Genomic DNA, 26,470 nt, shown 5'->3' with positions numbered 1-26,470 from the left:
GCACACTGTCACAAAGAGCCTCGTAGATAGCATGGAAAGAATAGCACCTGTCCTTACGGCACCAAAACCACGCGGGTAGATGCTCTTGTGTGGTGCAAGTGAAGTGAAACTGTTCAAGTGTTGGCTGAATTCAGATCTGTGGCTGCTGGTACAATGCAGAGCTGACTTCTACTGCCCATGAAGGAAATGTCAGATGCAAATTAAAATAAGGCCGTAGCCTTTCAGTGAGGGAGATCTCCAGCTTTCACGTGCTTAACACAGTGAATATAAATACTTCCCTTGGAATCAAAAGAAGATTTGTACATGTCTATCACTAGGTTAAAGAGGAGAAGTGTAGCCCCCAGCAGGATCAAGTCTTGACTGATGAGAGTGATTGCTTTCTGAAGATTAATAAGGGTCTCTCCACTCCAGATCTGCCATGCATTTTAGATAGAAACTGCTTTTGTGCTTGCAGCTGTGTGTATGTGTGCACACACATACCTTAAAGCTACCAGTCATTTGCAGGAGAGGTGCTATTTTGTGTACATTCAGGTTAAAATGAAGATGCTTGAAAACGGAGTGCTTCAGTGCTAATTGCATTTGGTTAATTAGAGATCTCGCACACTCAGAATCCTCGGAGAGAGTGGAAGTGCAGAAGAGCTGCGTGGTAGAGCATTTCCTGGGAGTCCTTTGGAAGCAAACAGGTCCTAGAGAGACAGGCGTGAGTCTGGTCACACTGCTTCCCTGTGTGCTCTGTAGCAGCAGTGGGGTCCTAAAGCTCAACCAGGCTCCTCTTACTTAAATAATTGGTGGCTGCCAGTTGCATGGTCATAGAATCATAGAATCACAGCATGGTTGGGTTGGAGGGACCTCGCACATCCTCAGCTCCAGCTGCCCAGGGCCCATCCGTGGCCTCGGGCACTGCAGGGACGGGGCACCCACTGCTCTGGGCAGCAGTGCCAGCTGCTCACCACCTCTGAGTGAAGAATTTCCCCCTGACATCTAATCTGGACCTTACCAGAAATGGCATACTGACGGATTCCAAAACCGGTTCACACTGTGTAGCCTTGAGCTGGTTCATGCAGTACCGCCTCCCATGACTGAATCCATCAGACATTACAGAAAGGAAAGCCTCAGGCCTGGCTAATGCTCACAGCAAGCTCGTTTCCTCCTTGAAACAAGTCAGTGCGCTTCAAGTTAATTGTGGCAGCGTGTGTTTTGTTAACGTTGTATATATTACAGTGGGATTAGGTTGGAAACGATCTGCAGGGGGATATGTTCTGTTCCCGTAAATGTTGGGGTCACTTACAATCCTGTTTATCTCCATTCTTTTAATCTGCAGTGCTGCCTTATCTGAGTCTGGGTTGTGTCTGTCCTGTTTCGTATCGCTGTCTGGTTTCTGCAGAGTGCTGTCGTTGCGATGCTATCTCAGTTATCCCGTGGAACTGCTGAACTGATGCTTTTCTGATCACCCAACACATGAGTTTATTCAGGAGGGGGCAGCGTTCCCAGAATGCATGGGGAAATATGGTGGAATTGTAGATGTAGGATGGAAAGTAAAGGAGTGTGCATCCCATAGTAAATTATAAAGGAACTCCTCATCGATTTTCCTTAATTAATCCGGATGGTATGAACATTAAATGTGGTGGTAGAGGAAGAACCATCGTGTTATCATATCGGTGTTTTCACCTTCAGGTTTCGTTCTGGTCTCCTAAGAGCAGCTGCAACACACACAAAATGGGAATATGTATTTCACTGTCCTTTACATCTTCAATAACCTCCATACTTTGCCAACAACATAAACCCTAATTGTCTGTTACCGTGCCCAGGAGCACTGTACGGTGGCTGTGGTGGGCTCAGGTTGTAGGGAGTTCCACCTGCAATTGTATAAGGGGGCTTATGGGGTGAGGAACGTCGGCTGGTCACAGATAAGGGCAGCTCTGAGGAACGAGCCTCTGCATTTGCAGGCTGCGAGTGACATCTGCGCTGTCACTCAAACACAGAAACATGTTTCTTCCCTCCTGTGGACACATTAATTCAGTAAAACTGATAAGGCTTTACTCAAGGGAAGGCCTTTTTGAATTTTAAAGAAACAGTGACCACTTTGACGGTGAGCTCTAAGGTATTTTTAACTTCACTTTTTCTGAGTTCTCTGCATGAAGGTGATCTTTCAAGGCAAAAAAAAAAAACTTTCTATGTAGCTTTCCATAAAATACATTTTGTTTATATTAATACGACTTTTCCTTGGTTGCAGCAGTATTTAGTTTACAATTTTGAAGCCAGATCCTGTCCCCAGCTGAACTAGTTTGAAGCCAAAATAATTCCATTGCCATTAATAGATCTACTCCAAGCACATGCTCCTATAATTGGTAGCTGACTTTTCTGCACGCCTTTAAAACCAGAGAAAATCAAGGACTTATTTTTATGTACCTCCAGGTTCACAGCAGAGCAGATCTGCAGTATGTTCCAGTCTGTAATGCTGTGGGTTGGCTTTGTGGGTTTTTTTCAGCCGCACTCTTTCATGCTCTCTTGGTTTGTAATACTGAGCCTAAAATATCAGAATGGAGCAATAGTAATTTCCTATTAAACATGCATTTTCTAGATGTCTGATCCCATTATCTAAACCATATTTTGCACTTATCACTTTTGGCAGTCTTATCCCAGATTTTTAAATTAATAATTTATTTCTGTGATTATTCTGTATCCTTACATTAGCTTTAAACAGGCAGAAAAAGCTAGAAATGTTAAGAGTCAGCCTAAAATGATGCAGTTTAGTCTCTCTTCTGGCAGCTTAGTCTCTCCTCTGGCCTCAGCCTTTGAAAAGCAAAAATCTTTTCCATATGAAAAGGTGTGCTTACTCTCTGGGTTCGACAAGTGTCCTTTAGCCTATGAATGTAACATAAGCTTATTAGAAATTAGCTTTAATTTTTCATTGACTTAATTTCAAGTGAGTTGATAAGATTTTAATGTCAGGCTGTGCTTAAAAATTCTCTCTTTGACAGGAGCCTTTAAGTATGGCTCCTGCTGATAGAGGGCTAATTTTCAAAAATATGAATTATGAAGTTCTATCAAAGACATCATTGATGTCCTGACATAAATTATGTCAGTGCCTTCCTTGGCAGACATCTAGGAGGCTCCAGATTCTCATCTAAGGGGGGTTTGGTTGTGTTTATCCTGTGCCATTTTTAGTATATATTTCACCTTCCATGAAATCAGTTGGATTTTTGCCACTCATTCAGTGGGAGTTGGAGCAGACCCTTACACTATAATTAGAACCTGCAGTAGGCCTACTGCTAAACATAAGCGTGCATGCAAATGATTGCGGTATTAGTCTTAGAAATACAGAAGAGATACAAGTTCATTTAGCTTTGTGTTTATTTTTGGTTTTATTTTCACTTATGAAAGGACAGCTTTTAAATTTATACAAAATGATAGAGCTTGGGTGGCATCCTGGGTTGTACTAATTTAATGGGTTCTGGAAAATGAAGTTTGATGCTAGAGATATTCAACTGTTTTCCATGTTAATGTGGAGGCATTCTATATATAAGCTTGGCTGTGTGTACAATGCATTCACCTATAAATACATGTGGGCGAGAAGCAGCGAAAAAATTATTTGTGAGTATTTTAGCAGACTAAATACTGGATGTTGGCATGCAGCGTGCGAAGGAAGAAAAAGGAAAGATCATTCAATAAACAGCCAGTAAGCTAAAATGTGGGATACATATGTTCCTGGTGAAAAGTGTTTGTGGTGACAAATGTTTTGAATTGCTTCCTTCTCCTTCTACACGGAGGAGAAAAAGTGGAATTTCATGCACCGATGTTAAACACAGAAATCTTGCATGCGTCCAGTTGTACAACAGCTCTTCCTAAGCTGAATTCTTACCTGGTGGCCTGGGGACCGAACCTTTACAAGGCAGGAAATAAATTTTTTTCCCACTTCCAGATTGCTCCCTCCTGATTGCCTGCTGGTGGTCTGCTTGGATCTTCCCCAGGTTCCTGCTCCTCCCTGGCCTGTCACGGCCAGAGTTTGAGAAGCAGTAGGAAGGACGTGTGCTAGAGGTGAAGGAAGCTGGGGTGGGCTTGCCTCCTGTCAGTGCTTTTCCTCCAAGATCCTTTCTGCTCCTGGCAGCTCTTCTTCCTGCAGCAGTGCACCCAGGAGAGTATCTCATAGCAAAGGGAACCGGATGATCCTTAATTTTAGCAAACATTTTGACTTACTCCATTTCTTATGAGGTAGGTTCTTGCCTCAGAAGCTTTTATTGCATAAATTCCCTGAGTTGGGTGATTCATATCTGGAGTTTTCTCTAGATAATTAAAAACAGGGGTAGGATTAGTGCTCCACAGAGGTGCATTAGACTGTAAGTATATTACTTTCTGAAAAACACTTACATTAATGGGTGCATAAATCGCCTATGCAATGATGAGAAAAGAGACAATTCAGAATATTTCACCGACTGCAGGGAAGGGCTTTTTTCTTCATAATTTAGGGCCAAATCGTCGAGCTTTCATTCAGACTGATGGGTGTTACACACAGGAGTTGCCCCGCTGAAGCCCACTGGAGAGCTTAGCGAGGCCGGGACAGTCTCCACAGCTCCGATCTGAAAGAACTTCTACAGTTAGCAAAGCATTTTGGAAGCACCACAGAAGTTCATAGATAATGTAGCTGCAGTTACTGCTGTTGAGTAGTTTTGCTACATAAAAACAAAAATAGCTTATTTGCTGAGTGGATGAGCAGCCATCAATTCTTAATGTTTCCGTTTAATTTTATGGGAGATCCCTTTATGTTTTCTTCTATCTGCTGCCCTCCCCAAACCGATTTTCTAGTTCTTCGTCATCCTTAAAAGCTGAGTTGCCAAGAATTGTGCTGTGAGGTTTGCCTCAGGTAGGAATAAACATTACAATGAGAAAAATGATAGAAGAGCATCAAGGATTCTTTATGAACTCATGTTCGGATGCTATCATAACACCTTAACAACGGATCCAGAGCTAATAGGACAGCTTTATTCTTATGTTCTTATTGAATTTTCTTTTACCATTTATAGACTGAGGCAGCAAAGTATTCACTTAGGAAAGCATGCTGATCTAATCTCAAACACAACGCTGATTTAACTAGAATTTATAGATGAAACATTAATGTAACAGCAATAAGAGTACCGGGGAAGGAGAAGAGAATGAGGTTAAACAAAAGGTGAATATAAAAATACAGAAATCACTATTGAAAATAAACATACAAGTTAGGAGACCAGAGCAAGACTTCCAGGGGACCTCAGTGTGGCACAGCCACCAAAGGATGTCTGCAGAAGGGATAGACCTTTGTGATGGAGAGAGGAGGGACCACGTGAAGGAGCGGCCCATTCTGGAGAGCCAGTCAGGATACATTCCCATACCTCTTTCAGTACCATCAGGTGCTTGCTGTCCTGCTTCCAGCAGTGGCCTCGTTGAAATAGCCTGGCCATTATCATCACCTCTCTAATTGCCAGGCTACGTTCTGCTACTGAAGCAGTGTTGCTGCAGTTGAAGTTGTGCCCCTAAGTACTATGCGGACCACCAGTAAGTTTGGCATTTCCGATCAAAGCCAGTGTGGCTCACCAAACCTCAGGCCTCCACAGCGTTGCCGAAATCCAATGCCTGTTTGTGCATAGCATACGTTCTTTCCAGAGCTATTCAAATGCCAGAGATAAGAGATTATTATGACTTCATGTCATGTTGAAAGACAGGTAGAGGAGAGCACAATGTTTGTGTTGGATTCAAATGTCTGCTGAGATCATTCCTGTCACTGCTAATTGATGCTGCATCTGTCTTTAGATTGCGATTATTGGGGAGGAAAAAAAAAAAAAAGCTGAAGATCTTATTCAGAGAAGTAATTACAGTTGTACACTGGTAGATAGAAAGAACATGGGGGGACGGGACCAACATTCTCTAATTTATCACATTCCTCCATCCCTGAAAAACGAACTGATGCTGGGCGGTGTGGCAGCCCTGCTGCCGGAGCTACTGCCACGGGGATTGCCATGGTCAAACATGGGGCACAGGTTCTCATTTATTCCTTCCATTTTTGCTCTTCTATTGTGTTTGGAGCATTAGTTTCCAACTGTCTAGAGACAAGGCAGACAAATAATGGCAGGCTTTATTAAGAGCGAGAGAGGTAATCCCCAAGCCTGAGAGCAATTGCACGAGTAAGCTGGAGGGGGAAAAAAGGGAATTCTGCTATGCCTGCCTTCCTGAAAATTCACCTTCTGAAGTCCTTCAGTGTGATATAGTTACAGGCAGTACTAAATCTGCATTACTTTGACAAACTTTCATTGAAGCCATTGAGGATTATTAATGGAAGCAGTATACTAAGTCGCTCTTCAGCAGATGTCATATATCCCAGTGGTGTGGCTGTGGGCTTTTTTTTCCTTTTTCTTGTTCTCACTCCTCTTCATGGTGGTTGTGTGGATGCTAGCTGAGGCTTTCACAGGTATGTTTTAATACAAAGAACCGATCAGGATGCCATCTTCCGCTTTGCATTTGAGGTGGAATATTAGGAAAAATTTATTCTCAGAAGGAGTAATCAGGCATCGGAATAGGGGAAGTGGTAGAGTCACCATCCCTGGAGGTGTCCAAGAACTGTGGCGATGTCGCACTGAGGGACATGGTCGGTGGGCATGGTGGGATGGGTTAGGGTTGGTCTTGGGGATTTCAGAGGTCTTTTCCAACCTCAGTGGTTCTGTGATTCTACAGTCACTGCACAAGCCACCTGCGTTACCCATCTGTGCACCAAAGATATTCCCTGTACTCCCTATGTCCCAGGCAGCAGTGATTTTGCCACTGTGTAATCCATTATTCTGAAAGGGCCTTAGGGATAAACAGCATGGAACTGCTCTCCCATGTGGTTATCCCTTAAAAGAGTGCAGTTGTGATTGCTGTGGTGGGTGAAGGTTGTGTTTTTCACAGCATACACAAGAGCAATTCAGGCACTTAGTACAATTTTCCTGCCCATTGTGTGCGAAGGAAGAAAGTGTGGGGAGGTGGGAGCAAGTTCTGTGTATAGAGCAGCTGAAAGGATAGCCCTGGAAATCCTGCTTGAGAGTGTCTGCAACACCCTGAGTCCACGCAGGGATGGGGGGATCGTGGCTGCTGTTTCCAGGCTGGATTCAAAGCCACAGCGGATCCAGCTCTTGCGCTGGCTCTGGCTGACTGCATGATGCCCATTGCCCACGTAGGGTGGATAACTATAATTTTTACGTAAGCTATGTGATTTTCACTTACATTTCACTCCCAGAACATTGTTTAAGAAGGTCTTGGAAGTGTAATTTCATGCTAGTATCTGCAATTGTGAACCACGGCCTCAGGCGGTAAGAGAATTTCTTGGTATCTAGGCAATAGAGTTTATGTATAGAACTGCTTCCTGCAGCTTCGGGGGCTTATTCTTCTGGTAGTTGTCTTTCTAATCTCTACATCATGCTTTTGAAACAAGGAATTTGTTCGTAAGTTACGAATCCACGGATGTAACGTGAGACAAGGATGAGATGTGTCAACTTCAGCATTTTTTGTATTTCCGGAAATTGAAAACTAATTGCTTATCAGAAATGTTCATCAGCAAGTTCCCAAGCAAAGGTTAAAGTTTTATGTTCAGAAAGCTTGCTGCTTCGCTGCCTCCGATTGTAAAGTAGTTAGGGAGGGACAGACTCCTCCTTCATCTGCTGCCAAGTTAGGGAATTGTAAAATTAAGGGGCTTTTTTTTTAGCACGATTCTGTAAGACACGCATGTCCAGATGCAATTTTAACTTCTCATTTACATTTGCAATTCAGTGCTTGTAGGAGCCTCCAAAAATGAAGTCTTCCATGAGAATTAACTTGGAGTAATATAAAGTAATAAAATTGATTGCGGCCCCTTCTCGGTTGTCTTCTGAAAATTATTAAACAAATACGTTCTGTAACGGGTATCAGCATCTTCTAGAAGGTTTCCTTCCCCCCCTTTGCATTTCGTTACAACAATCGGCTTCACAATGACTCATTGCCTTCGTTAGGAGCGGGAAGACATCCCTCATTATTCATTACTAAAGGAAGGACTTTGCTGCTGCAAGGAACAGCCACGGCATTCTAATTCAGCTACCTTACAAGAGAAGGGAGTCAATGTCATTATTCCCCAAACTTTGCTGAAAGAGACAGGAAATAATGCCGTTTAATTGTCTCCGTTTATAAATAGCTCATTCACAATAAGAGAGCTGCATTTTTAATACTGCAGTCAGGAGGAAAAGAGACACATTTTCCCACTTTGCATCTGAATTTCATTTCTGGGAGCTTGCGATTGGGGCTTCAGAAGCTATAAATGATCATACGTAGATGTACAAGTATGAAATGCATTTATTTATTTACAATTTACTGTATGAATTTTTAATTACAGAGTACTGCGGATGTATTATGTAGGTGTGCACACAGCATTTACTGTTCACATAATGCAAGGATTTCCTAGGGAGTAGGGAGGGCTGTACTAAAGTTACTGGTTTTCTTGGCTTTACTAATACGAATGTTCTTTGTCTCTTTTTGCTCTCCATGTGTTCAGTTATCTTTCCTTAAATATTAAGTGATTGAGCTTGTATTATGTTTTTACTGTCTTTTAATGTGGTTTTTATTAAGCTTTATAGCATGGACCGGGCTTCCTTATAAATAAAACTATGACCGTGTATTACTAGAAACCCCATTTCCAACTGTACTTTTGCCAGACTTGGTTAGATTTTCTAGGAAGGGACATTATAATCGTGTGATTAATCTTCAGAAAGGGGAAATTTTGGCTCTGCAGTATTTCTTACTGTATTAACTTCAGAGATTTATAAAACCAACTTGAAACTGCACTGTAAGTGTGTTTATAATGACTTTTAGCTGATTTAATAATCCTCAAAGTTTGGTGACTGTACAGATCGCAGCTTCACAAATGCAGTCCATTACCTGTAGCATCCAGATGAAGTTATCAGAGGTGTGGGAAATGACTTAGGATTGTGTTTCTCCTTAGCCATGCACTAATCCAGCCTCTGGCTGGGGCTCTCAGGGTCCCTGCCTGCATTTATCCCATTATGCAGCGGGGACATGTGCATGGATGATAAAGAACATCTTCGTGTTGCAAGTCGAGCTAGGGCATGTGTATGCCATCAAATCTTGGTGGAGCAGTTGTAAAGCACCCGGTGTGCTAGTGTTGTTAGGAAAATTTTCAAGCCAGTCTGCGATTCATTTTTTCTGTCCTTATCAGTAACACAGTGTGCTGCTGCTAATGCCACTCCCTGCAGCTGCACTGCTTAATGTCTCTTTTAGCTCACGATCCTGCAAAATTTTTTCAATCCAAGGAGCCCTTGATCATGCAAATAGCGCTGCTAATTGCAGATTTTGGTGATGCCTTATCCCAGAGGAGTAAGAGTCTCTTGAACAAGTAGCAGTGCGCTGGATCAAATCCTCAGCTTACATCCATGTGACAAGCCATGGCATAGGGCTGTTTTTAAAAGTCACCAGTTTAAACAAAACCAGCTGAAACGACGCCAAGAGCCTTATGTTAAGCTTTCTGGCTGTTTGCTTCCTTCAGTGTTTCCAAGCTTTGCTTTTCATAATGATAAATATCAAACAACAACCCTGGGAGTCACTGGGAGCTAGATTGGCAGGTCTCAGTCTCCATTTAACATGCAGATGATCAGTCTATGGCACATATGGCCTCTTGCTAGATCAGAGCTCGGTTCATTAACACAGAACTCGGAGAGCTCTGGGTGGATGTGGAGTAAGTGCATAATAACCCCGAGCACTGTGCCGTGAGCCAGGAAGTGAGCAATGCGCAGCACAGAACTGAATTTGCACATGTTCAAGAAACCAAATAGTAGACTTTTTTTTTTTTTTTTTTTGCAGAACCTTGAATTTTTCTTCCCAGTCTTCCAGTTCACAACAGTTAAGTAATCAGATTTCAATCAACTGCATATTTCCAGGCCAATTATTTGAGATTCTTTGTGACTTTAAAGCAGTTCCTGACCTTTCATCTCTCAGACGACATGCAGAGCATCCTTAAAAGATGCTAAGGATTGCACAGGAGCTCACTGGCACCTACAGAACTCACCTCTTTGGCATTTTCTTACTTTTCACTTCATGAAGCAGATAAAAGAATAGCAATTTCTTTTCCAGACTCCCTTGTTTGCTCTGCAATGTACTGTGAGATGTCAATCCCCCCCCAAAAGTTTCTTTGAGCAGAGCAAGCTGTGTGAAACCTAATGAGTGTCGTTGTGTTCCTCAGGCATCCACTGTGACAATATGTGCACCCAGGGCCGCTGGGGACCGAACTGCTCCATCTCCTGCAGCTGCGAGAACGGGGGATCCTGCTCCCCGGAGGATGGCACCTGTGACTGTGCACCGGGCTACAGAGGACCCCTGTGCCAGAGAAGTAAGATTTTCCATGGATGTGTTGGCAGAAGCAAAGCAGATAGAAATGTTGTCTATGGCACCAGACAAAACCATGGGTTTCTGAGTGGCATGAGCTGCTTAGACCCAGAGATGCTTTTTGACCAAGAAGACAAGGCTCTGCTGGGGAGAGCGTTGCCTTCTGTTTCTTCTGGCCTTCCACAGTACCTAGAGGACACAGTTGTCCTAAAAGAATCACAGAATCATGGAATCATAATATCATTAACGTTGGAAAAAACCACTGAGATCAGCAAGTCCAGCCCATCACCACCATCACCGTGCCCACTAAGCCATGTCCTTCAAAAAGGAGCGGCAATTTGCATGACAAACTTGGCAAGATGTGGGAAGAATCAAGTTTCTAGATATGTCACGAGAAGCTGTAGGATACCTGCTAAGCAGAGTCAGCTCCAGCCCATCACATAATGACAAGTAGATGAGTGTTGGCTATCAAAATAACAAGGCGACGTTTTCTTGCATGCCAGAAAAAGAAACACGGCAGCCAGAAATATCTCCTGTCTGATGCTCTGCTGCTACATATTAAAATGTGTCAAGGAGATAAAAATCCTCTCATTTGCTTTACCTGGAAAGCTGCTTTTGCCGCTGAGGGGCCCTCGTTCACTGATCCAAACTGATGCAGCCTTCTTCCTATGTAAACAAGAAATGGGTCTCTCTCCCTTTTTCCATCAGCCCTTGTTCTTCCTGTAAGACATGCTCCATGCCCACTTCATATATCCCTCCTGATTTCACTGGTTACACTTGACACTAGCACACACTCATCTCTAAAAATAATTTGTAGCTGACAGTTTTTATTTAAAGCCATTATAACGATGACCTCTAGCACTGCTGTAGTTAATAGCCTATAAGCATTTCCATTATAAACCCCAATTTCCAGGTGCTTCAGCATGTCTATATAACTGTAAAACCTCTCTCTAAGGTTGAAATGTGGTGCTCAGAGCTTCTGGGAATTGGGGAAGAAATTGTTTTACAAATTTGAAACCCTAAGAGTGCAAAACGTCCAGAAGTTAATAGTTTCTGGCCTTTCTGAGATGAAAAAAAAACCTGCTTAGTTTTATCAGCTCATGGCATACAGGCTCCAGGAGGCAAACCATGTCCCCAGCTTGAAACTCCCATCATCAGGCTGCTCCCTGAAGACGTTTGCTGAAAATTTAATGGGGATAAGTTCTCCATCCCTCTGGGGTGACAGCAGAGGGCTTCTCTGGGTGCTTCTGCTCTCCACGTTGCTGAAATGCCCCTCTGTGGACACACAGCCAGGGAATTCAGCCTGCTCCCAGCTTTTCCACAGGATTCAAGTTCAAGACTACCTACATCTCTGCTAAGTTTGCTCTCAGAATCATTCCCATTTCCCTCTTGGAAAGTGATTTAGAAGCAGAATTTAGTACATGGCAGTACTGAAGACAATACCCCTCCGGGCAGTTCTGTCTGTGCAGTCAGCATTGCAGGAGACACCGGGATGGTTTATCGGTCTTAGACCTGCAGAAATGTCTCCAGGAATGATCCTGGTTGTTTTATAGCAAGTGCATCATCAACAAACCTGTCAGCTGAGTTCCAGCTGGAAATCCGCAGCAGTGTAAGAACCTGACACCCGCTGTGAGCATACGAACCGAGAGGAAAATTCTCATCCGGTGAAAAAATAGAGCGGACGTGATATAGTAACCAGTGAGGCAGAACTATGTGATAGAGAATCACAAGAGTAAAAAACATATGAAGCCATTTTTACTGTTAATGAAACTTCATGGGGTTTTTTTTGTGCTTATCTGTAGCAGTGAATGTTTGGACAGTGGATGGTTTTTTCATTCTGCATGTGCTTACATGGAACAGTACGTGTTTGGAAGAGAGACTGGGCCTCAGTCTTGGTGCTATATCTTATGGACCACTTCTGTAATCATTTCAATCCAAGTTCTAAGTGCATAGTTCATGACAAGTTTGCTCAGCTAACCAGTGTGATTACTGATGCAAATGAGGTGCTCCTGTATGCTGTTCCCATAATTACCATTTTAGATTCTGTTCAGCGCTGACAGATGCTCCTGCAATGGCATGTATAAACTGAGTGTCCTATACGAGCACAGGTCTTGCACCTAATATGTTTAGAAATGAGCAATCAGCTTTTTGACGTAGTTGCTTAGAAGAAAAAATATTGAGATTTTCCCAACTCCTTTGATTTCTTAGCTTGATTTTCTAAGGAAATGGTAAGGTGAATTTCTATTGTGTGTGTGTGTGTGAATGTTTCTCTTCTTACACTGCCATGTGTTGTGAAAGTCTTTAGCTGGAGATGGCCAGGGAGACTCAACATGAGATAACCCAACAGGCTTCCTAATTTCTGCTGTTCATGGAACTTTGTGTTTTTAGAAATGAAGGAATGGTATTCATTTGAGATCGAGACAGAGAGAATTCAAAAGCTCACAGCAGTGAGAAACGCTTCAAAAACCTGTGACAGCCTGTTTTGTTTTGTCTTCAGTTTGCCCCCCTGGCTTCTATGGACACCACTGCAGCCAGCCATGCCCTCAGTGCGTGCACAGCAGCGGTCCCTGTCACCACGTGTCCGGCCACTGCGACTGCTTGCCAGGATTCTTCGGCGTGCTCTGCAACCAAGGTACGGGGCACGGGACCCCCACACGCCGCCGTCCCCGAGTCTCTGTGTCTGTGACTGCAGCAAGACTGATCACAACGTGTCTGCCTTTTTTCCCTTGTTTCAGCAGTTCAGATCGCAAGAAATTCTTTATTTCAGAGGCAAAATGCAAATAGCTACTTAGTCACCCTTTTGTAAATCTGATGTGATCCTGCTTTCATAAATAAAACAGGTCTGCCGCTCCGTGTTGAGATGAATATGGAATGAGACACCTGCTGTAAATACATCAGCCATCCGGTGGTTTCATTTTCCTTTCTGCTAAGCCTGTCATATCCTAAATGTTGATGACACTTTCCCACACTTTTTCAGCAGGAGCTCCGTTCCTTAAGGTGGAGGCCAGCTCAGGTACACAGACCAAAGCCCGAGTTAATGCCTCAGCCTTATTTACAACACCCAGAGCGTGACTCTGGGAGCAGCTGAAATCACACGCACCCAAACACAGGAGTGAGGAGACAGAACCATTGTCATGAGGCAGTGGAAAAAAGTTCACGTTCGCAGGTTAAGAGCAGCCTCAGCTCTCCCCACGTCCATCACTGCGCTGTTGTCCTTATCTCTAGAAGTTAGCCCACTTCTCACCAAAAGCTCCATTTTCAGCCTTGTCCTAAAACCGCTTCCGAAATCCCGACAGCGTTCTGCAGAGTCTGAGTTGCTGCATACCGCTGGGGGTATTTTCTGCCTGCGGATTTAAAAGAGATAATTCTTAATGGCCGCTGCCCTTGTGAAGTCACCATCTCTGTAAAAATTGAACTGACACTTTCTAATGACCTGCTTTTCGGGAAGTTAGAAGTTGCAGACAGTACTTAGGCAAAGTCATTAAACAGATTAAATGTAACCATGTTTTCTTTTCCCTGTGCTGTATAGTCAACTAAACATTATACCAATTAATTTATTAAAATGAACATATTTCAGTGAATTTGTCCATTTTATATGAAAAGTTAACCAGATTTCAAAGCGTAAGCAGGGCTAATTATCCTCTTAAGAAAATTCTATTTTATTTTCGCTCAGATGTTCAGCACTTCTGGTTTTACTTTGAAATGTTGATCTACCCAGCAAATTAATTTTAAAATATTCATGTCCTAATTAAAATCAATTTGTGTTGCAGTTTGTCATAATGAATTAGCATGTAACTTTATTTTGTCGAAAGAAAAATGCTAATTAATGTTTTCCATTAGAAAAACGTGAAACAAAGATTTCACTTCTGAATTTCCATCCCCTTGTGCTGTCTCTTTTCTGGCAGCAGGGATGTGACTCCAGCAGCAGCAGCAGCACGTGCGTGCAAGGAGCTTTGTAACCTCTGAAATTGCACGGGGTAACGTGGCTGTACTACAGCTTCAAAGCAGCACACAACTAAGCAGCTGTTTTATGAATATATTTCCCAATCATGTAGCAAGATGGATTGATAACAGCGTTATCGCTGCTAGAACAATGTTATCGCTGCTAGAACACAGCTGACATCCTACGGGGAATTGCAGAGTCCCACTTCAGAGCTTTTATTGCTAATTAACGTCTCTGACTGTGTCGTACAATCAGACTGGTCCTGAGGAACGCAGTATTAGTCCTTACGTACAGCTTTGTTTGAAATGTTCGAAGCATTTTGAGAAGTGCTTGTATTTGGATCTCACAACTTTACGAGGGAGTCACTGTGTCAGCCCACAACTGGATTACTTAACCTAATGAGAACAACCACTGGGGCAGGATAGGCTTTGTAATCCCTCTGTGTTGCCATCCTGGAGAGCTTCACGCTATTTTGCTGGAGCAAGAGGTGCTCACGTGGTAGGAACCCCTCTGCTAGCTCTTGCTGTGCCAGACTGAAGCATTTCTTTATAAAGTATGACCTGTTGCCTTTGTCAGCATCAGTGTTTGGATCACAAATCTTTTCCTGACTCATTAGTATTCTGCACTGCAGTATAAATCAGCTCCTATTTTAAGTAAGTCTTTTGAGAACTATTTTTCGTACATATAAAAAATCCAGGCTTCCTATAAGTGATGTTATCTATCTCCATCTTAAAGATGCAATAAAAATATTGCATTGAACTGCTCTGTATAGAGCACTGGAAGTGAATAATTGTGTAGCATATATGAAAACCTGACAGATCTTCATAGTTTCTGCTCTTTCTGTGATATGAGGCCTTTTCTTTCCTTCTTTCTCTTTGTGTCTGAATATTGTTCTTTTCATTGTGTCTTTATATTGTGTTTAGTTTTATCTCTTTTCAGGTAGAGAACTATTCTGTTTAGCACATCATTTGAAAGCCAACTTTATCCATTCCGACAGATGAGTCTGCAGCTAGACCACGCGCTATTGTTTTCTGCACCACCCTTAGGTTCCTGCCATAGTAAGAGTAGAAGATGGCCTATTGTATAAAAGCAAATGAGTCCCAGCTCAGGATTTCAATCTGCGGCTGGTTTGCAGTCAGGGTAGATTGAGGTCACCTGCAGAGACTGCGTATGAGCAAGTGAGAGGGGCCTCAGTGGTAAATGGGTTGCATAATTCAGGGAGTGCTTTAATCACTTTTTTGACATCGCTATTATTTATAAGGATACAAGTCCAGTTCCATTTGTTGCACTCTTTGCAAAGATGGACCGTGTATTTTATCTTGTTTTGAAAATACATCTGTTTTTGTCAGGGAACACAGCCAATAAGAGCACCGAAATTAAACATTTCATTCATTACTGAGCAGAGCTTTCCATCAACTTTAACGGTAAAGATTTCCAATAATTTGGTGGGAGGTTGACGATATACCTGTCCGTTAGTTTTATGTCACCGTGCATAGGCTGCTACAAGGTGATTCTGGAAAAAAAGTCAAGTTTCTTTTCTCCAAGTTTCTTTTCTTCCAGCTTCAGCAATTAGCTGGGGGGACCGACAGCTTTGTTCTTCTCTTCCTCTCCCAGTACCTGCTCCTTTCATCCTGCCGTAACGTCCTTCGATAATGATAATCTTCTAACTATCTTAGATTCATTTCCAGCAGGAAAATAGATTGCAAGATGACTTTTTCACATTGCTTTTATGCCTGGGAAATAAGCAAACGCGGTGGACTTGAGTGCTTTGTTCTGCCTTTTCCTTATTTCCAGAAAAAATTTGCCCTCTTGTCTTCAGCAGATAAAAATGTCATAATTACTTTTCTCTCTAATTGCTAAATGTTAAGCCCTGTGACTTCCTAATATTTGTTATGAAGCCTTCATTAAACTGTTCTGTATTTCCAGTGTGTCCCAGTGGAAAATATGGGAAGAACTGCGCCGAGGTCTGCCAGTGCACCGAGAACGGGACGTGCAATCCCATCGACGGATCGTGCCAGTGTTTTCCGGGCTGGATAGGGAAGGACTGCTCTCAGAGTAAGCAAAGTGTTAATTCTCCATCTCTGCTCTGAAATAACATGTTTTCCTGTTTCGTGTTTTTGGAAAGTTAAAGGCAGTTTCTAGGGAAATCCCTGAAGTATTACAGCAGCCACTGCCTGACTCTCTTTATAGCTTATTTCTTTTAATTAATCTAAGTTAGCTTTGGCTTGAATTAGTTTATGCATTTGGAATTTGCAGAAGCAGTTACTGGCTTCTATTACAGGAAAGAGAGGTCGCAAGCTCTTATCAGAAAAGAAAGCTCCATGCTCCCTTTTAATTTCTAGCTGGGTTCCCTTTTATTTATTTTTTGAAATCATTTTCTTTCAGTTATTGGATTAGAAATTATTAACCAGTAAATGTTTTCATGTATCAAGCCTGCAGAATTGAGAAATTAGGCAGCTGAAATGTTTCTATTAAATGTAATTTAATTGTAAAAGTCATTGTGGGCTTGGTGGGATGGAGGGTTCTCTTCTCAAAAATTGCCCAGGTGGAAGATTGGCATTTGTTGATCCCAAAGTGTCATTTCCTGAGAGCATCTCTTAATTGAAGATAGATCACTGAGGGAAGCAATATCCTATCATTCAGAAATGTTACTTCATATTCAGGATACAACTAGCATATTGGACTGCATTCCAGAATAAAATATATTAAACTTCAAGTGATAAAGTAGGAATTGGATAAAAACAGACGGCTGTAATTTTACTTTTATTGTGTGTCTTCCACAAGCAGAATATTGCTGTCACTCAAAAGAAAAGAAAAAAGAAAGGAAAAAAAAGATAGCTGCACAGATTCCTCATTATGTTTAGCCGTGTAATTGGGAAATGACTGTTAGTTTCCGTTAACCTTGAGAAAGGAGGAGGTTTCTCCCTGAGGGAGGCAGGCCAGTTGAGTAGCAACAACTGCCAGTTTAGGAACAGGAGGATGCGGGGATGGCTGCTTGGTGTGCTGGACTGACAGAGCAGGGACCTGGCTCTTTTCTCAGTTCCCTTCCTGTAAAGAAGGGGTAAGCCTCCCGACGCAGAGCTGGCCTCAGCCCCGGCTCCTGGGGTCCTGGCCCACAGCTCCAGAGCCTGGCGCTGAGCTTGGCTGGTGATCCTCCCTTGCAGCAGCTAACCTGGAATGACCGAGAGATGGAGCCACGAAGGAGATAATTTCAGCTCCGGCTCCACAGCCAGTTCTGGAGACACTAACAGACCCCGCGGCTCTAACTTACAAAGCCTTTTCAAAAGTATTTCTGGTTGCTTATAGCACAAACACTTTAGGCCAAATCCCGTTCAGCTGTACATTGTGCGAGTTCAGCGACCTTGTGTTTGATTTACGTCATGGCAGGTTTTTTGCTATTCATTCTGGCTTTGGCTGCGTGTGTCATATGCCAGAAACTTGCATTTATCGTCAGAATTGGAGCCAACGGCATGCATGGAAATAGGCACGGTTTCTCTACTTTCAGGTTTCCTGGGAACCGTGCCTTATTAATTCATGCCTTTAATAGGAAGCAATGGAAAGTGCTTTTTAAAGCAAAAATATAGTTGTTATATTGAAGGGTTATCATCATTTTGAATCTTTTAGTCTGGCACTAATGACTGTAACTTGCTGCATTCAGTTTTGGAGGGAGGCTTACAATAACTTTTGAAAATGTATTAATATTGTACTTGTAGAAATATATAATAGACCTGGAGGTTTTAATTTAATATTGGCCCCATCAACAAAAGCAATCTGATTTTGTGGATGGGAATTCATACTGAAAGAAGTTTTCTTTACATTTTTACATAATTTGAGCAGTGCTCCGCGCTTCAAATGAATGTGGTAATTTTAGCAGTTGATTGCATAGCAAAAGTAAACCACGAATAGCTGTGCTTTATTATGCAAGAATTTCTGAATATCAAAAAGAAAATTAAATTACCTCCGTATCTTAAAACCCTGTCTGGATTGTCTTCAGAAATAGTGCCAGTGAGGCAGGGAGCGCCGCTGGAGCACTCAGCCCCATTGCGGGGGTACTGAGTGCACACAGAGCAGACCTACACGGAGAAGAAATCCGGGGTTTGGCAGAGGGGGTGAGGTTGTAGGTTTGCAGCCTGGGTTTGCAGAGCAGTCGTTGGCATGGGAGAACTGGTCGTGGTGAGGGAATAGCTGCAGCCATGCCAAGGACCACGACACGATGTTCTGCCTTTGCTGTCCTGCAGGTTTTTCTTACCATTGTTCCCCCGCAGCACTAAAGCAATATCACTGCTGACAAATGTTTCTTATTTTCATAGCTTGCCCCCCTGGTTTTTGGGGCACGGATTGCTTTCATTCATGCAACTGCCACAATGGAGCAATGTGCAGCCCTTACGATGGAGAATGCAGATGTACTCATGGTTGGACTGGGCTCTACTGCACTCAGCGTAAGCCTTTCAGATGTGCTATTTAGTCAAGGAATCTGTCAAAGTATGTGCTGCTACCTCGTGTCTCTTCCAAGTATTGCACTCTTGCTGCTAAACCACCTGCTTCATGCTTGTGGATAACTTTGTGTCACCCCAAGGAAAATGGCCTGAACTTTTTGAGGTTTTTTTATGCCCTTGGCACTCTAAAAAATGAGGGTCCGACCATTTGGGTTACTGATTCATTGTCAGAATCTGTACAGTCCTTTTCCTTGTTTCTTAAAGCCCCGGCGTATTGTCTGCTTTAGGAAAATATTTGAGATTTCTCATCTCGCCAGCACAAAATTATCAATTTTGTATGAAAGAAGAGATCACATTCTGGTGAGCCTTCAAAGAGGGCTCTTCCACTTGTAGGTAACCAACTGATCTCTGGCCTCTTAATGAGTCCAGCCATCTTCTTTCGCTCCTTGAAAATGGAGTTTGTGTGGATGCGTGAAGTTTTTGTTCTTCTGAAGTGCTTAAGAGGCAGTTCTGTAAGTTCTTGCTACTGCAAGAAAATCGGCTGCCATGGCAGCTCTGCATTTAGATCATCAAATAAACGTTATTAGATATACAGAAGCTGAAAATCCATAGACTTATAGGCTCATTTATTTCATGCTGTTAACGCATTTGAGTTTGTGTCTCAGTTTATTTCTTCATCTTTCCTTGCTCTTCTTCCTGAAAGGTTGCCCAGCTGCTTTTTATGGAAAAAACTGCGCCAACGTCTGTCAGTGTCAGAACGGAGCAGACTGTGACCATGTCACTGGGCAGTGCACATGCAGGACAGGATTCACAGGCAAACAGTGTGAGCAAAGTAAGTAGCAGCACGACTTCGTTTTCCTGTTTCTCTTGGGGAGGAGGTCGGAATCCTCTGCAAAAATGGGCTGCGGGCTGAGGTGTGCATGTCTGTAAGCCTCCAGCCCCAGGCACCTTGAGTCATCTGTGGGGAAAAGAAGGCATCTCTGGAAAGCCAGCCAGTCTGTTTTAGGGCAGTGAAGTATGGTGAATCCACTGCAGATTGGGCCTTTCCTTTCCCAGCCTGAAGTTAGGTGAGATCAAAGCCAGTCTCGCAGCCAGCAGCCTTCCCAAACCACTTCACTTGTACGTTATTGACAGGAACCCCAGACTGTGTCATGCCTTACTAACACTGCTGAGAGCAACAGCAACAGGTTTCCCCGGGCATGAGGGAAGACAGAAGAGTTCAAAAAGAGTCATTCCACTCTCTGTCTTCCAAGGAATGTTGAGGTTTCCGTGACAAAGTTGTTACACTATAGATGTGGACCAAATAAAGATTCATCTGTACATTGAAAACAGATCAAGGAAACAAAAGCTGCTTGTCATTTTTGGAAGGATTGCAGTTAACTTGAGTAGTAAGCAAGAGTTTAACAATGAACTTCAATTACCTTGCAAGGGTACTCGCATATCTTACTGTAATTGTTGTCAGCGTCTTGCAGGCGTATTTAGCACACTGTGCCAAATGGCTTCTTTTAAGAACAAAGATTTAGGGCCATGGAAACAGTATACGCTGCAGTTGAAAAATTACTTGTTTGTCCAGTATAGTAAATCAAAAGAAAATTCTCACGCACTTACTTGGATTCTGTATACAGGGTGAAATCTATCTCACCTCACCATGGCATTAATTCCACAGATATACTTTTTTCTTCTTTTTTTTGGCAGTAGGTAATGCAATTAAACATTCCTGCTAACTTTGCAAGTCAAAGGCCTACCTCAGAGCTTCCCTGCAGCTTACTACGCAGATCTTTATGAGTGCATTAGGACATATAACTCAATTCATGAACATCTTTTCCATTTGCACATACTTAACATTCATCCAAGTATGTGTCTCAGGATCAAATCTGCATGCTCATGGGGATTACGGACAGCGCCGCTGTAATTCTGTGAGCAGCCAGCTTACTGTGAATTCGCGTGCACCTTTACTTTACCCATGAATAAATAGGAAAGTGTGAAGTTTCATAGTAGAACTGAATCTCAGCAGACTGTTTTATACAAGAAACAACATTTCTAATTTGACCTCGCTACAAAGCCTGAGATTTTATTTTCTCTGCAAACTACTAATGTATTCGCTTATTTGCTTTTCTGCTATTTAAAAGTATCTCTGTATTAAGACTCCTTCCTTCTCAGAATCCCAATGGATGGGCAGTTGCACCGCGTTACAGATGAAATGCCAAAGTGCAAACATCATTTCTGTGGTGCAGTCCAAAAATTTAGGCTAGACTCATTTTAAACACACAGGCTAATATTCATCACTTAATATTAACATTTGGTAACTGGAATTTGTCTACGGACTGGCACTGGGAAGGTACTGTCACACTGTGCAAAACATTTGCAGTGACACTCGAGAAATCACATGTTCTCCCAAATCATAACGAGTGTGCGTGCATTCCGTAATGCCTTCCCTACAGAGAGAAGGAGGATCTGACAGAAGTTGTTTCTTTCAATTTGTTATTGAATGTCGCCTCAAGAAATTTAGTAAGCTGTCTACAGAGTTATCGTCGTATCCCATCATGGTAATTGTATGAATAAATTTCTCAGTTGGACATTCAATCATCTTGTCTTTGATAGAAATACAAAAACAGGATAGGAATTCCTTCTACATTAGGAATCCTAACGTAGAAACAGAGCAAATCAAACAGTTCAGATGCTCAGTTCTGTAATTCCACCTCCAATGTGATATTAGTCTTCTTGCACTATTGGGGATAAATATGAAAGTATGCGGGATTTGTTTGGTAAAAGTCTGCTGTGTTCATATGAAAGTACATTAAAACTTCTATTTGCAGTCCCCCCAGGAAAAGAATGTGCATATGCTATGCTCTTTCAAGATGTATTCTATAGCTTCTGAGATCATGCCCTGTTAAATTCCCTGTACCTCTAATATATATCAAGGCTTTTCAAGTCTATATGTATTGTTGGTTTCATCCTTGAGAAGTCTTGTATGGCTTTTCCAGAAAGAAAGTTACGGCTTAATACGTTATACCACAAATTGCATACTACATACATTTGTCTCTTGCTTAAAGTAGCAGTCTAACCCTGGGGAGTTATCCCAGTGAAACAAGGGTGACTTTTCTGCTGACTTTTCCATGGCAAGGATCTCACCTTCTTCCTCCAGAAAGTCAGGATTCTTTCCAATCTTTTCTTTGGCTTCCCAGAGTGCTCACCAGGAACATTTGGTTATGGTTGCAAACAACTATGTGAGTGCATGAATAATGCTACGTGTGACCATGTCACAGGTACTTGCTACTGCAGTCCGGGCTTCAAAGGAATCAGATGTGATCAAGGTACAGTGAAATTCTATCTGTAAAATCTCCCTCTCCCTCTGTCCCTCTTGGTTTCGTTTTTGTTAACGATGATGTACTTACTTAAAAAAAAAAAATCTCAAAAATGAATTGCGCCATTCAATTTACAGTGTGTTATGAATTACTTTTAACAGCGGCTCTTATGATGGAAGAATTAAACCCCTATACTAAAATTAGTCCTGCTCTTGGATCAGAGAGGCACTCAGTGGGAGCAATCATTGGAATTATTATTCTCCTTCTAATTATTATGGTCTTGCTGGCACTGTTTGTGTGGTATCGACGGAAACAGAAGGAGAAGGGCCATGACATGCCAAGTGTATCTTACACTCCAGCCATGAGGATGACTAATACAGATTACTCACTTTCTGGTAAGGGTCTTTTTATGTTAATCGAATACTGCCTCCTATTCCTGTATGTTGGGGAAATCACGCTTCTGTGATGTATAACATGCTACTGAGTACCAAAAATAATGATGCTTCTGTTCTTGCCCTGAATACCATGATCTCTTAACAGAGACAGAAAAGCAAATATGACATAAAATTGAGTGAAGCTGCCTTATGCATGAAAGATTACTTACAAGACAGTGGATAGACCTAGATGTGAAATATGCTGCATGGAATATATATAAGTTCTTTTTTTTTTTTTTTTTTTATCAGCTGCATTCCTATTGCAGTTTAAAATTTTCCTCTGTGAAACCTTAAGGAGACTTTTTGGTGAGCAATGGAGTTGACTGGGTTAATATTAAGGTTTTAGTTTTGTCTGTGTTGCAGTTTATGATTTGAGCCCTCCTATCTGTTGTCACTTCTGGGTGCAGACCAACCCCTGTTGTCGAGACAGCTGGTGTCAATTTGCTTCCCAGGAGCTGATGAAAGCAGGAGTGAGGAAGGGGGAAGGCTCTTTAAGATAAAAAAAAAAAAAAGTCATACTGATTTATTTCTTGCTTATTTCCGTCTTCTGTTACTGGTCAGGAGCTCAGATTATTTTAACAGATCGGTAAACTTTGGAGGATGTGATCTCCACTGCTGTCATTCTTCCTCATTCCTCAGTGGCCAGCCTCAGGTAGGAAGCCAGGCAGGAGGTGGCTTTGCTTCCTTCCTGTTTCCTCCAACCTGCCTCCTGCAGGGATCTGCTCAGGGCTTGCTGAGCTCTTTCTGCTCTTTGCTGCACCTCACTTTGGATGGCTGCAAGGCTGGAACTGTAACTCCTAGTAAATACCAGCTTCTGAAGCAGGCAGAGGTTGACCCGGCACCTCTGCTTTCTCAGCCCTGCATTGCCTTTTTCTTCCTGCTTTCTAGCCGGGATGCATGAGGCCCAACCTCTTGCCTCTGGTTTGCCCTCTGTGCTGCCCTGGAGTGGCATGGCTGCATTCTGCACCTCCCCAGCCTGGGTGCACCTGGAAGGAGCCTCTCCCACCAAGCAGATGTTACTGCCTGCCGAACACTGCTGCCTACATTCATTTTTAGATCACTCAGGCTTATTCTGGAACATTCCTTCTTCTCAGAGCTACAAGATGGGAGAAAAAAAAAACAGCCTTGGCCCTCCTCTCATTGCCTTATTTTTGAATTTTAGCTTTGCAGGCTCTTGCTTAAGCTGCCCATTTGGGTAAGAAATTTAGGAAAACGGTGCCAGAGAGGGCTCATCTGATCCTTAGCTAGCTGCCAGTGTGATTTGGCCCAAAATTTGTCATTTCTACATCATTTGAAGAGCCAGACCACGAACATGCAGAAGATAACTGTGGCACATCTCAGCAACAGCGGGGCTCTGAGTTCCAAGAGTGCAGATCACAGCTGCTGGCACGGAAAATTGTTCTGAACTTTTCAGCCATCCATTTCGTTCACATTGACACTTTATCCATTTATTTACAAAGCCTGTTCCACCTAATTTATTTGTGAGCTTTTCTAGTCAATGGATGTGTAACCCGGCGTGTTGAAGAGGCACAACTTACAAATTTGAAAATAAGGCGTATTGCTGAGGTTGGGAGTTCCTGGCTGCAGTAATTGAGCTTCTCCTTCCAGACAGTGTTGTTTTTTCTCCATATTTTACCATGAATGGAGATTTCCCAATCGATCCGATGGCATCCCAGTCTCACGCTCTGCAAGAAGTCTGAAGAAAGGCAATGCTGTGAAAGGATGTTCTCACCCTTCAAAGTGAAGGTAGACAGATCACTTTCCTCCTCAGCTACAAAGTCTTTACATTTCAGACGCTGGTAGCCCAGGACAATCCTTGCAGCTTGTGCCTTTGTAGGCACTGTACCTCCCTATACGATGTCCTTCACATTCCTTTCAGGTACAGCCACCTATCCCAGCGCTCCTGCTGCCACACGACCCTTAGGCAAAGATACTTTGGGGATGGATGAGCTCCTGGATACATCACAAATATCTGGGGGATCACATCCTACCTCTCTGCTGAACCTGGGATCTCTTCTGGTCTCTGGGCATGGCAATGCATTTAATTCTTGCTCTCGTGGCATTGTTGCTCTGTATCAGCTCAGTTTGTAAAAGAGCTGAAGTGCTGGGTCATCTAGAAAGAGACTGGTACTGTTTCCATCCTGTTCATCTCACTCAGTGATGGGTGTGCTGAGGCTGGGCCTTTCCGTTTGTCTTGCTTTGTGCAGTCCATGGAGCAGTAGAAATTTTGTTGCTCAGGAAGCTGCAGCTGAATGGAGTTAGCCGTCAGTTCCTGCCTCCCTCTTGACAAACTGCTATGTTTCTTGCAGAGGAAGACAGAGAAGTTAGAACTCATGCTGCTTCATCTTCATCTCATTATAACACGTCTATGGGTATCAGCATTGTTTCAAGTTTTCATCTTTCAGGAGGAGGTTTACGAATTCTGCACAAACTCTTTGCCAAATTTTGATGCTCCTCCAGTGGCTTCCACAGAAGCTTCCTACCCATCAGGCCCCTTCCCAGCTTTGGCTTTGCCAGTGCTGTTTTTCAGCATTTCCCTTCCCTTAGAGCAGAAAATCAGGTGAAAACTGAGACAAGATCACAGATAAGAAATTGAGACTTGTAGCACAGCTGGATGGCAAGAACAGCGTGTGTATGTGAGCGCGCACACGCATTTGTGCATTGCAGAGGACGCTGAAGGAGAGCAGCAGCATTACACTGACATGTCAGAGGTTTGTGCCTGGAGTCTTGTGTGTGGATTAAGGACGGAATACTCTGCAGATGTGCTCATGCAGTGAATATAATCTTTCGCAAACCCATGGACTTCGGCAGGAACTCCTCCTGAGCAGTGACTGCAGGATCCAGCTCCGCGTGGGTCTGTGGCTAACCCGACCCACCACTGCTGTTATTCTGCTGCTTTGCTGTTGTTTGGGTGGTGGTGTCATTGTTTCTGAATGGAATCATACATGCAGATCACTAGCTCCTGGAGGCTGTAATCTCCCCCAGCACATTACTTTATGTCTGTTGGATGTTTTGGGTCTTTGTGTCTTTAGCTCTTCAGATGCTGATAATGTGTGCATATGTGTGAGGGAGATTATAGTAAAGGAGAACCCCCCGGGCAGCCCTCCAACCATTCAGTACTTGGGGATGAAGCGTGTGGCAGCAGAACACACTTTCCAGCAACTGGTGGGAAGGAGAACTAACCATGTTGGGAAACTGACCCACAGCACATGGATCTAAGAGCAGGCTGTCCCCAATAAGCCTGAAAGCAAAACGGTGCTCCCAGCGTGGGAACGATATATTGCATCCAGCAGAGGATTTTAAAGCATGGATCGTTAACTCAAGGACATAGGGACAGAAGGGAAAATTATGCAGTAGTGCTGGAGAGCAGCAGAGATTTCTTTTCAGGACTCGCACAAAGACATGGCTGTGGGCTGAAGTGAGGCTGGAGGTCTTCTCAGAGTCATAACAGACTTTATGATAGGGATGAATCCTATGCTGAGAGACAAAAACTAAGCAAAGCTCAATACAAATACAGCATCCTGAGCCTTCGAGTGCCCCACTAACACTGCCTGTGAGTGAAGAAGATCCACAGAAAAAAAACAGAACTGAGAGGAAGAAGAAAGCGATGCCATTCTGCAGCTCGAGCTCTCTGTTTTTCTGTTTGCTGCAGAGCGCTCACTCCCCATTCCCGTGGCTGGCCTGATGCCCGGTTTCCGTGCCCCCTGTCCTGCTCCCGCTGCAGGCTGTGGCTCATTGCTCCTTGTGTCCCCACACAGCGCTGCCTCGCGGTCCTTCAAGGGATGGAGCGTTCTGGCCCCCATCCAGGTCTCTGGGCCTTCCAGCGCAGCGCAGCCGGGGCTCACAGCAGGACTGTGCCATCGTGGGGCCCTGCACGGCGCGGATCACTCCATGCTAACATTGACACAGCCTTTGGGGCTGTTTTTGTTTTGTTTTAATTTAAATTGTTCCTTTTTTTTTTTTTTTTTTTTTTTTTTAGCC

General features: G+C 43.1%; 1 protein-coding gene across 17 annotated transcripts in view; it reads left to right on the top strand.

Annotated features, from left to right (window-relative positions):
• The window catches only part of MEGF11 (multiple EGF like domains 11), a 280,422-nt gene that overhangs the window by 232,837 nt on the left and 21,115 nt on the right, over positions 1 to 26,470 (top strand). For 16 of the 17 annotated variants that reach the window (XR_002442023.1, XM_021407912.1, XM_021407917.1 and 13 more), the window contains 7 exons: positions 10,229 to 10,375; positions 12,869 to 13,003; positions 16,241 to 16,369; positions 18,625 to 18,753; positions 19,454 to 19,582; positions 21,936 to 22,064; positions 22,217 to 22,450. Coding sequence is in view for 16 of the 17 variants with exons in the window: in XM_021407912.1 (XP_021263587.1) it covers positions 10,229 to 10,375; positions 12,869 to 13,003; positions 16,241 to 16,369; positions 18,625 to 18,753; positions 19,454 to 19,582; positions 21,936 to 22,064; positions 22,217 to 22,450 (1,032 nt within the window). In the remaining variant the exon portion in view is untranslated. The remainder of the gene's footprint in view (positions 1 to 10,228; positions 10,376 to 12,868; positions 13,004 to 16,240; positions 16,370 to 18,624; positions 18,754 to 19,453; positions 19,583 to 21,935; positions 22,065 to 22,216; positions 22,451 to 26,470) is intronic. The other variant, XM_021407916.1, reaches the window with a different exon arrangement.

The sequence above is a fragment of the Numida meleagris genome, chromosome 9 (assembly GCF_002078875.1).
Source record: "Numida meleagris isolate 19003 breed g44 Domestic line chromosome 9, NumMel1.0, whole genome shotgun sequence".
NCBI classification, from domain to species: Eukaryota; Metazoa; Chordata; class Aves; order Galliformes; family Numididae; genus Numida; species Numida meleagris.
The sequence above is the reverse complement of the archived record's forward strand: the minus strand, read 5'-3'. Positions and strand labels throughout refer to the sequence as shown.